The sequence below is a fragment of the Sebastes umbrosus genome, chromosome 20 (genome assembly GCF_015220745.1).
Source record: "Sebastes umbrosus isolate fSebUmb1 chromosome 20, fSebUmb1.pri, whole genome shotgun sequence".
In the NCBI taxonomy this organism is placed as follows: Eukaryota; Metazoa; Chordata; class Actinopteri; order Perciformes; family Sebastidae; genus Sebastes; species Sebastes umbrosus.
Window position 1 is genome coordinate 11,349,700 of NC_051288.1, and position 12,364 is coordinate 11,362,063.

The 12,364-nt window shown below is 39.4% G+C and overlaps 2 protein-coding genes across 3 annotated transcripts; both read right to left on the reverse strand.

Annotated features, from left to right (window-relative positions):
* Positions 1-293: 293 nt before the first annotated feature.
* On the reverse strand, positions 294-4,119 carry LOC119479059 (cytochrome c oxidase subunit 6B1). 2 transcript variants are annotated; one of them, XM_037754244.1, is made up of 4 exons: positions 3,947-4,119; positions 1,629-1,742; positions 1,213-1,313; positions 294-550 (listed from the first exon to the last, which is right to left on the reverse strand). In XM_037754244.1, exons 2-4 carry the CDS (start codon positions 1,732-1,734, stop codon positions 497-499), a joined length of 261 nt encoding a protein of 86 aa, XP_037610172.1. In that variant the 5' UTR covers positions 1,735-1,742; positions 3,947-4,119; the 3' UTR covers positions 294-496. The 2 variants fall into 2 exon arrangements, with proteins under 2 accessions (XP_037610172.1, XP_037610173.1); XM_037754245.1 differs by having other exon boundaries at positions 1,629-1,766; positions 3,947-4,106.
* Positions 4,120-6,239: 2,120 nt separating this feature from the next.
* On the reverse strand, positions 6,240-11,631 carry fam234a (family with sequence similarity 234 member A). The gene is made up of 12 exons (XM_037755424.1): positions 11,488-11,631; positions 10,059-10,360; positions 9,861-9,968; positions 9,559-9,741; positions 9,083-9,213; positions 8,764-8,896; positions 8,403-8,535; positions 8,141-8,284; positions 7,913-7,994; positions 7,660-7,812; positions 7,473-7,575; positions 6,240-7,379 (listed from the first exon to the last, which is right to left on the reverse strand). Exons 2-12 carry the CDS (start codon positions 10,327-10,329, stop codon positions 7,168-7,170), a joined length of 1,653 nt encoding a protein of 550 aa, XP_037611352.1. The 5' UTR covers positions 10,330-10,360; positions 11,488-11,631; the 3' UTR covers positions 6,240-7,167.
* Positions 11,632-12,364: the final 733 nt, after the last annotated feature.

Below are 12,364 nucleotides of genomic sequence, written 5' to 3' on the forward strand. Positions count from 1 at the left end.
GGTAACACCGTTTGCCTTGATCAGAGGCCATCCTTACCATAATAACACTACTTTAGGAGCAACAGAAGTCCAGACGGCGACTTGCAGTACCATGGTTTTGCACTCTGCGGCTCACGTTACCGCAGTTTCACAAGCATGTCGGAGAACTACGGTGGCCTTCAGGTAACGTAAAAACATGAAAGGCTCTCTCTAGAGCCAGGTTGCATCCGAAATTCCATACTAACATGCTATAAGTACGCTAAAACAGTATGAGAGATATTTTAGTATGTCAGGACAAAACAGGACAACTAAGCTCCATAAATATATTCTGAGACACTTTAATGCAGAATCTGCTGTACATTTTTATGCTGTTTGTAAGGAATGACCATTCAGTTACAGTACAGGGCATCAGTAGTAGAAAGGTGGTGACGGAGCCGCGTGGCCTCACACCACTTATACAAACATTTAGCTGAGAAGATTACATCTTTGCAGACTGACAGCTTTGGGAATGGCAGTCTTAGATCTTTCCTGGGAAGATCCCCTGTTCTCTCTGGTCATCCCATTTCTGGATCTAAAGGGACAGAAGGGAAGTTATTTTGGGACATAAATGGGAAAATGAGTCAACCATAATTTTTGTTTTCATTATCAGTGCGTGTCAGTGGTCTTCCATCAGATGATTGGGGTGTGACCTACAACTACAACAATGCATGACGGTTTCAGCCCATTGAGAGAAATGCATCAGCAGTTTTCTTCTCAATGTGATTCAGCATTGATTTACCTTTCAAGACCCCACAGGACCACAGGAACTCATACTACAAGTGATGCCCTATATAGTGTGTGTGAAGAATTTAAATTGTCAATTTGGGAAAAATGATATCTGATGTTCAACTGTCAATATTTCCAAAAATGTGGAAGACCTCATTTTTAGGATTTGGCTCAAAGAGGTAACTCAAAAATAGGACCTTCCTGCTTTTTTATTTCTCTGAGGGGGAAATCTCCTATTTTGGACTGAAACTCGTCGTTTTGTTTTGCTTCTCAGGATTGAGCAGACTCTCAGGAATGTGAGGAACGATAAAGTTGTTTGACCCCTGCTAAACAAACTCAGCCCACATAAGAGCAGACTAGCACACTGTATATACTGTACTGTATATTCCGCCGTTTAAATTCAACTTGCCTGTGTCTTTTTTGGACAGTCTCTTTAAAAAAGTTGATGTGATAAACAAATCTATTTACCCAGGACATGGGGCAGAGTGACTTGTACACTCTCTTGTACCAGTCACAGGGGGTGATGTCCACTCCTTTAGCGTCCAGGACTTTCTGGCAGCGGTGATAGTCTAATAATAGAGAACAATGAATGTCAAACAAATCCCTCGATGCAGGTCTGAAGAGGAAAGGTCATGTCAGTGCCACTCAAGAAATCTGTATTACCTCCAGCCCAGAGGTCAGAGGTCAACACATCTACAGGCATTAACTGTAATAGGTTTAGAGGAGGTCATGTTTTACCTGACTTAAAGTAAAAATTTAGTACACCATTAATCAAAGGTATAATAATACATTTGTATTATTATATTTTAATAATATATAGTTGTAACAGCATGTCTTCATGGTTTTAACTAGTTGACTGCTTTGACCTTGACATGCAGTCTCACCCAGATAGTTGGACCAGCAGTTCCTGGTCTGGTTGGAGTTGGGGAATCTGGCATCAAAGGGAGCAGTGCGATAATTCTCAAGTTTGGTCTTAATGTCCTCGGCCATCTTCACCTCTGTCAAGAAAACATCAATGGATGTTGTAACATGCAACAAAGAAAAAAACTTTTTTCTGTCACCTAGTCACCAAGCAAACGCTCATTGATAACATATAGACCCGCTGTGTATCAAACGAGCGACATAAATGCACCTATAGCTGTAGCACGAGGTGTTTAAACAACCTTTGCAGTTCATGGGCTGACTTCTTATTGAAGAGCCGACTACAGGCTCAGCAGAGGATTATTTTTGGCAGATTGCAGATATGCTGCATGTGGTTCCTTAATCCTCCAGTAGGCAGAATGTTTTTGGCATCATCGGGCAAAAATCTCATAACTAGACTTCTGTACCTCCTCATGGCTCTGTTTTCAGGCTATAAAAAATCTAGCCCGTGACGGGAGACTTTGGTCAATCACAGGTCATTTCAGAGAGAGAGCGTTCCTATTGGCTGTTCATTCAACGGAGGCAGCTGTCAATCAATCACGAACTCCGATCAAACGGTCAAACTAGACAGCGATGATCAAATATTAATTAATATTCTGTTACTGTAATGCTTATTTATCACCTGAAATGTTTTCCGAAACATCTTGTAGTGTACTGTTTAGCTGTAAAATGAGAATGTTTGCTCCAGCTGGTGGGCGGTGCTTGGTATTTCCTCAACTGATCTCAACATGGCTGCCAGGTCACGAACTTTCTCATTTTACAGCTAAACAGTACACTACAAGATGTGTTTCTGGAAACATTTTATGGGAGAAATAGGCAATACAGTAACAGAATATTGATTCATATTTGATCAGTGCTGCTTAGTTTGACCATTTGATCGGAGTTCGCGAGTGATTGACTGCTGCTCAGAGACGGCAGGCTCCAGCTCGGCTCTGATTGGTTGTTTTCCTCCGGTCTGTGAAATCTTACAGATGCCATTAGGAACACCAGAGGACAAAGAGGCTCATGATTTTTTTCAGATTACCTGTCGCATGCTACTACTGTCAGGACATAGTGACTGTTTTATAAAAATAACTTTTTTTAAATCATATTTGTTCCAATTCTACCTACTGCTGCTTTAAGGATGCCTCTAGAAATGTCATCAAACACTCCTTTCACAGAGCAAATCCATAGTATAACAAGATTATATACGTGGTCAAACAAGCATCTAATAATAATAAAATGATAATAATAACAATATTGGTAGATAGCTTATCAATAGCTGTGTTCACCAGGCCTTTTTTTTTTGTCAAATGTCTTTTTATTAATTGTCAATAATAATGTTTTTCTGAACAACACTCACCCATGACACAACACATCAATCAATCATACCTGACAACAACATACACACAGACAGCCACAGCTGGCCACAAAGGACCTAACTGATTCTCAATCATGGATACATACAATTCAAATTGTAGAGAATACAACACAGGGAGAGTATCTGCAAATAAGTCATGAAATAATAAGAAGAAGAGAATAAAAAATAAAAAACATTTAAAAAAAAAAATATATATACCTACATACACACACACATATACACATATATATACAATTTTTTACACATACACACATACATACACACATACATATATATATGTATATATAAATATATATATACATATATGTATATATACATATATATATATACATATATGTATATATGTATATATATACATGTATATATATGTATATATATACATGTATATATATACATATATGTATATATATACATATATATACATATATACATGTATATATATACATATATACATATATATACATATATACATATATATACATACGTATATATATCTATATATGTATATATATATACATATATATATATACATATATATATATACATATATATACATATGTATATATATGTATATATGTATATATATATACATATATATATATACATATATATATATACATACATATACATATATATACATACATATATATATATATATATATACATACACATATATATACATACAAATACACACATACATACATACACACATACATATACATAAAAATAGAAGAAAAAAAAGGCCTTTTTTGTCCTTAAATGACCCAGTTTCTATTTCATACAAACAGGAACTAATCTTATGTTAAATTTCCAAGGTGATTGCTATTACAAGGAATTAGAGAGATAATAATAATAATAATAATAATAATAATACAAGGCAAATAACATTTTTATGAAAAAAAAGAAAGACATGCCGGTTACCTTCGTCGCAGTTTGCAGTCTCAAGCTCAAAGTGACTTTTATACCGGATGGTGAAAGTGTGTCGTTCCTTCTGATAAGCGTTGCGTGCGCAGGGCCCGCGTGCGCGCACGCTCCAGAGGATGATGCAGCCGTGCAGTCATCTTAAAGAGGTATGGCGGACATAGGTCACATTGAAATGACAGAAGAACACAGCTCAGACTACCTCACACTAGCCACAGGTGTGCTTTATAATGAGAGGCAACCAGGCTGAGCTGTAGACACCACAGGAGCGTGTTTGTGCTGTTTTATACTGTTCATATTGATCACACTAACTTTCCTCAAGGCGGAAATGTATTCAGTAGCCTGTTTGTGTTAATCATTTATAAGTTTGCGCACTATTTTGAAGGTATGTCAGGTGGTTTTGGTAGTATTAAGGAAAGGCAGCCGCGCGTAATTACGCATTTTGGATAAAAATGTATCCAAACCAGGAACTGTGTTTAGGAATTACAGCTGCCAGGTCACGATTGTTTATGAGTCCTATTCAATGTATTACAGAGGAATATAAATCATTATCAAGGGAGCTGGTTGTTTGTAAAGTGTTTCGGTTCTGCAGACTCTGTTTCCTCATCGTCTCCATCTGCGTAACGCGCTGCTGTTTGTTTCATGTTTCAACTTTATTTGTCATATGCATTTAAAAGTACAGTGTACAGTGAAATGTAATGAAATGCATTTTACCCTGGTCTCTCTCTCATTCTAGCTCGCAGCCCTTAAAATCTATAAATAGTACAGTTGCTAAATACTACAATAAATAAGACAATACCTGAGAATACAATTATATAAAACATCCATAAAACAATCCACAGCTCTGCATTCATTTAGTGCTACTGCTGTTTGTGCGCCTTTTCCAAAAAAAACAAAACGTCAGGTAAAGTGTTTCAAGATGTGGATGCTTCTTTACAAGGAGCGACTATCCAATCCTCCAAATATATTCAAGAGTCTGTCAGCAGTCATGTGAATAAGAGATTATTAAACTGTAGGTCAAAACCTCTGTGATACGTGACTGACTCCCATACATCCATGACTGTGGTGCTTTATTGCGCATGGCTGCTGCAACATATTTTCCAAGAGTGTACACATTACAACACAAGAGGGCAGCCACGGTTTGCTTTTATGATATTGATTATAGGACAGGTCTATTTTTGTTGTCTGAAAATATGAGGTTAACTGGGAAGGAGGGCTGTCAATCGATTAAAATATTTAATCTGAAATTAATTGCACCTTTTTTATCTGTTCAAAATGTACCTTAAAGGGATATTTGTCAAGTATTTAATACTCTTATTAACATGGGAGTGGGCAAATATGCTTGCACATACTCAACATATCTCTACATTGTGCAGCGAAATATAAATATAAATTTAAGAAAATTAGGGGTTAATCGTTTGAAATATGTAATCACAATTAAAAGCACGATTGTCCATGATTATTCACGATTTATTGCAAATTACTCGCACATTTTTTATCTATTCAAAATGTACCTTAAAGGGAGATTTGTTAAGTATTTAATACTCTTATCAACATGGGAGTGGGAAAATATGCTTGCTTTATGCAAATGTATGTACAGTATATATTTATAATTGGAAATTAATTAACAACACAACACAATGACCAATATTGTCCAGAAACCCTCACAGGTACTGCATTTAGCATAAAAAATATGTTCAAATCATAACATGGCAAACTGCTAATTTGTATAAAGTAGTTTAATGTTATTAAGGCATTCAATATTAGATTTTTCTTAGATTGTCAAGTTTATGACAGTATAGTATATTATATATTGATACTTGCTCTTTTCCTGAAGTCCACTGGTGATGTGAAATGATCCTGGGCCGATGTCCCTCATTAATCTATTTGAGAAGGGACAGTGCACTCGTCTGCTTTTCATCTGTTGTCCCTGGCCAAGGTGTTACAGAAGGCTTCCTAAAATACATCAAACAAAAACATAAAACAGGACATGCAGTTTAAATGTTAGGAAAGGACACAGTTCTTAAAAGCAGTAGAAACAGTAGTGACATTTATACATACTGTATAAAACAACACTGCAGACAAGCAGGACACATGGAGAAGCAGCGGAAAGAGTTTAGTGCTTCATCGTACATTTTATGTAGATAAAAGGAGCAGACTAAAATGATTTGTTTTGGTTTTGCAAAGAGCTACAACTTCAATTGCTACAATTAGACACATGCTTCAGTTATTTTTCTACTTTGGCTGTATTTGCTCCTTTAATAAGACATCTTTGAGATGACACACAAAAGCAGTTCTTTTAAAACTCTTTAATATTGCTCACATTCAAACAAATCAAGTCAGAAAGAAAAGTCGGCTCCGACAAAAGCCCCACAGGTTCAATTCATTAATGTACAGCAAAAACAGGAACCTCATTTGATATAAATCACTGAGAAAGAGAAAAAAAAAAACAGCTTCATGATGAGCCTTAAACCAACAGCAGTACGTCAATATTATGTAGAACCTTTGAGAGTCAGCATTAGGTTAGTCAGTGTGCGTTCAAGAGCATCACTAGTTACAGCATCTTGGATTGAGTAAGTAAAGGAAACACATTCTGATTATCGACATTGACTACAAAACAGCCTAACTACTTTCGCGAACAGGATACGTAACAAAAAATGTAACCGCATAGTGTATACGTTAAGGTTGGAGGGGTTTCAAGTCTGTTTTACTGTGCAGGTTTTTTAGAAAAGGTACCAAAAGCAAAGCCCTGTCATTGTGCAACCATTCCTTTCAGACTACTATAATGTCAAATACATAGGAGCTACCACCTGCTACTTTTAAAAGCCCCAGTGTGACATAAAGTTGCATAGATTCAAATAATAACCCGGCCTCTGCAATTTAAAAAAAGCCTTTAGGTCCAGAGCATTGCATTGATGCGTGAAAGTGCTAGAAACAGTACAGCGAGGTGGATTTATCAGCAGGAGGAGAGCAGAAATGCAGTGTGATTGTCAGGACAGTAGCTGCTTTGGACACTAAGGTAAGATCAAACTCATGTATGCAGTCCAAAAGGAGATTAACGGAAGAGCACTGTCAAATCAAGTCAACCCAAGGATCTAAACACAAAGGAATTGTTTTGGTTGTCAGCAGTTTGGAAGGTCATAGCTAGTGTGCACACTTTGGTTTGGTGGCAAAATGGTTTGAACACTGAGGATGTACTCTACATTCTACAGTTGGTCCTTTCACCAATCCTCGAAGCGTAGACGATTGAAGGCCTCTCTGATTTCTGTGTCGGTCTCTGAACTCCCGCCGGTACCGATGCGGAGCACTTTACTGCCGGGGACATCGTCTTTCAGCTTCCACTTGCTGAGGACCACGGTGCCCTCGGCTCCCTCCGTCTTAGGACCCGTCAGCAGGATGAAGGCAGCGTGGCGTCCGTGCTCCAACAGAGTGGCTAAGATAAAAAAAAAACACAAATACAGTCACGCAAAAAGAGCTGTGTGTTTCCCCCCATCCCTCCCATGACAATATCACTTTGTTAGAACACCTTTAAATGTTACGATGTGGTCCGTGAAACTGGTCGACTCGAGGAGGACTTTAGAGTAGAGAGGGTGGAGCAGGTAAGAGTGAAGGTCGCTCTCGAGCGGCTCCTGGAATGAAACATTTGCCACGATTAGCATTTCTTTTGTGAGAAGTCCGTTAGCATTCTTTTAATAAAAGGCAGTTGTACTTACAGATGAGTTGGCCTCTGAGAGCATCCTGCCCCAAAACACGAAGACCGAGTAGGAGTTGGTGGTGTGTACTGCGGCAGGTATTGGTGAGTTAGGACTGGTCAAGAGGTCGACTTCCCAAAGCACGCCACCGGACTTCCCATCAAGAATTTTTACCTACATACCAGACAGACGGTGAATGCATGACTTAAATCCATCGCTTTATGAGAGCAGCTGGACACAGAACATTAAATTTAGGCATCACAAGCGGTCTCACCGTCTTTGTGGAGTTGCCAATATCCTCCTCGATCACAACATCGAGGAACTCGTCTTTGTTAAAGTGGCCAAAGGAGGGCTCACTGAATTAATCAGTAAACACACAGGAGAAGACTTATTTGACTCAACCAGCCTGGTTATAATGACAGTATACGGTTGATTATACTAAACCTTTTAACTCTGATTAATTTGTATGTGAATTATAAACAAATAAAAACAGATTTGTTACCCGAGGAGTGAGCTGGTATTGAATCTCCACAGTAGCTTCCGATGTTTCCCATCGACTAACACCACCTCATTTTCGGTCACAATCAGCAGGTTGGGAGGGTCCCCTTTTTCTCCTGTTCTTAGCACTTGTCTCACTGAATCAGATCTACAGATTAGATATAAATATAAACAAACAGTCTGGGTCTAAAGCCACAATTACGACAACGACAAGCTGTTAAGTGAAATCTGTGCTGTTGAAGAGATAATCAGAAGGTGCTTCTTACTCGTAGATGGGTACTAGGCCAGAGGTTGCACTGGCAGCTTTCTCCCAGTCTTTGTCTTTCTTGAGGCCCGCCTCCATCCCTGCTTTAGCATCGGCAGCGATCCTCCACAGTGCCAGTCCGTACAAGCCTGTGTCTGTGAATGAGCACAAGATAACTCACTTACTGCCATGAAGTTTATAGGACATCCAAGTGTATACATCTATGTACAACAGGTATTATGCAAATGTGGTACTTGGTGACATCAGCTCGTTACGGAAGAAAAAGCAGGACTTCAATCAAGGCAAACTACAGCAGCACTCCACCATTGGGAAAGACTTCACTAACATGTTGTAAAATGTCAAAGCTGATTTAAGATACTAACCTTTTTGTAGTAGTACATAGTGAGATCCTTTTTTAGTGCGATGGAGAAGATGATTGGTCGTCTCCGCGGTGTCAAGAACCACCGTAGAACCAATCTGGACACCCGTCTTCCCTGAGAGGAACGCCAGCTGAGTCTGCAGATAACGACGAGAGACATTGAAATGAGGTGAATTCTATTTTTTTGCAACATTGTCAGATGATTTAAAAAGTCAGTGCTTATTATTTGCATATGTGGAGCCCCCGTCACAGCAGATTATTGTTGAAGAAAAAGCAGCAAAGCAAGAAAAATAAATGCAAAAGTAATAAATGACATCACTGACGTTTAACTGTGTGTTGCCAGATGCCACCAGAGCCACATCGTTGACCTTGTCCCCATCCAGATCTGGGACACTAAGAACAGGCACAGTGCTGTGCAGACTAAGAGGCTGAGGCTGCTGCCACCTGGCGACACCTGTACACACACACACACACACATTACATCATCTGACTGAGTTTAGCTGATTTTATAACTAAAACTACAGCGTTCCTTGAGCGTCCCAGTTCATTCTTGACCTTGGTAAGAGCAGTAGAGAAAAGTTAGTAAATGAGCCTTGAGATTATTTTGTCACAGCCTGAGATTTTGTTCAGTATATTCGGCAAAATACAAGTTTTCTTATTACTAAAATGTATTTCTTTCTTGTTCAAAAATGCTTTAGATCCTTGATTTAGTTGTTACATTATTAATTTAATTTAATTTAGATATACATTATGAAAATGTGATGTAATTAATACAGAGCCAGAGTAATGAATCACTAACCAGTGTATTTGTCAACGGCTGTGAGTTGGTCAGAATGGGATAACAGACAGTCCCAGTTTCTGCCTTTGTCTTCGTCCAGACCGCACTGGGCCCAGTGGAACTCGGGAGCTAGCGGGCACTCCCACAGGTCCTCTCCATCTGTCCCATCCACCGCTACCACAAACACACACGGCGAGGGCAGACCTGGAAAAACAATACACAACACTTATGTAACACAGAGCCACCATATGGAGAGCAATCCAACTCTTGTTTTGCAAATGATTGATGAATAAATTAAATTAAAATTGAACAACATTTTATACCTGCATCAACACATGTTTTGTTCGGACTGCCTGTGTTTTTGAGGACAAACAGCACATCCATCACCTTGTCTTTGCTCGCATCTTCAAAAGCTATGAAGTCATACGTTGCTGTGGCAAGAGAAGGAGAGAATACTAGTTAAGTCCCCACAAACAATGAAACACTACCAAGCAAGTGAAAAGCAGTTTGTACACACACACCTGCTTCAGAGAAAGTCCTGTTCCAGGTGAGGAGATACTGTGGTCTGACAGGACAGGGGATGATGAAGGAGAAGGCGAACACTATGGTGAGGCAGAGGAACAAGGAGAAGAAGAAGACTGCGGTTCGCCAATGGGTCAGTTTGGCGAAACCCAGGACTTCCTTGCAACTCTTCTTCTTCAGCTCTGTGGCTGATGGTGCCGTTCCCGTCTCTGCCCCATCCTCTCCACTCTTCAGAGGGTCGCCTTCAGTGGCACTGCCTGTGGTCTCCATTGTCTTCTCAATGCATTACCGGCCCACAGATCTGCTCAACGGGGAAACAGTCAATATAATGACGGTCTTAAATGACAACACCCTGTTTTATCTACTTCACAGTGAATACTCCTAAACATGGCATAGTTTGCTGCAGCATCTGTCCCTCTGTGTGGAGTAAAGCTACAAACCTGCATGTGTCAAAGTAAACCAGCAATAATAACAACAGACACAACCCTCTCTGGCATTCACAGATATATAGCACATGAAAAAATACTGAAGGCAGCAGTGTCTGTCAGTCCAGCTATTTCTGCTGCATCAACCTTTGTGGATCTGAGCCTATTCAGGCGTGCCAGCACTGACTCCAGAGATTTCTCAGCACAAAAACAACAAACCCATAATGACCAAATCCTCATCATCACCCAGGCTAGCTAGCACACTCTGGGATGTGTTGTATAGCCAAGGGCTGATTGCTCTTAAAAGTATATATTCAATTCAATTCGCTTTTTTGACATGAACAATATTGCCAAAGCGTCAATTCAATAATAAACAAAAATAAAAAAAGAACAAAAACATATATATATACAGTAGATATATACAATTCATTAAGCAAATTACAATATGTAGATATTTATGCAAGAAAACAATAAAGAAGTAATTCATGTTTGTTGTGTCAATAAAACAAACAAACAAATAAAAAACAATTAATAACAATATATTGCAATATCAAAGGATAAATGTAAAAAAAAAAAAAAAAAACATGAAGTAGAGGAGTAAATATAAGGCAGAGTGTGAGTTACATCTATTATGTGTTGTTGTTGTTGTTGTTGTTGTTGTCTCTTAGGCTGTGACATGCTCTGACAGGTCCTGCAGCTATATACATATATGTTGTTATCAAAATTACTTAAAAATCCTGTACGATGTTAGCTAAGTATATATATATATATAGTTATAGCTGTTATCCCTAGAAGAAGGTGTTCCTCTGAGTAGTTCAGTGTCGGATCGCTAACATGTTTAGCTTTGGCTCGTGAAGTGCACAGTTAACTGGTGAGTTGTTTAACTTGTTGAACCACACGTTAGGCCAGGCGAAACGGAAGACGGGCTAACTTTATCACGCAAGTCCCGCGACTTGACATTCAAATTAAGTATTTACACAGACTGAAATAAGGTTGATCTTACTTTACTCTCCTCTGTCTGTCTGTCTTTGGTGGTGGTCGCTGTTGCGGCTATTAGCTTACTACAGGTAGCAGGCCTGTCTGTGGGCCTGACTCAACAACTGCCTGTCTGTCATAGTGATGTGTCGTCAGGAACGAGTTGGTTATAAGAACCGGCTCTTTTAAGTGAACGATAAGAGCCGTTTATTTTTTTAATTTATTTTTTTATTAATTCAAGGCAGAATGATAGGATGATCTTCTCCGCGCCACCATGGATGTATTAAAAGAACTGGATACAGCGTTGGAGGCGGGGCCCCGGTCATTCCTATGAGAGTTGCTCATTGGCGCATGAAGCCTAAATGGCTCGACTTCCGTCTGGAAAAGTAACCGGATCTTGGCGGACCATGGGCAACTGGGACATGCGCAGTAGCGTCTGCTCGGTCACATGACTCGATCACAGGGTCCCAACGTCACGGTCTGGGTCTCACTCACATGAACGGAGGAAGGGAAATAACTCTGGATTCAGCTATTAGTGCATTTTACAACTTTAAAAACGTAATTTTTTAAATAAGGGCTATTAGAGTGTGTTCGTACCGGGGAGTTAATTCACCTAAAAAAAAGTATCCGCTGAGTTACAGACGTCTCTTGCCCAATGTACTGTAAGTCTATTGGAAAAAGTATTTTTGGGCCCAACGGCATCACGTGACGGACACAGAAGTTGCAGTACCGCCGTTTGGCCACTACGAAAGTCCGGATCGTCGACCGGCGCACTTCCTGGGGGCTTGCGTGCCATGGGCACCCCATGCACTGACTGTGACTGAATGTTGTGTTAATGATGTCCGTGCAACTAATAACGTGATGACAGACCATGATGCAGAGCAGGAGGGAGAGGAGGAGAGAAA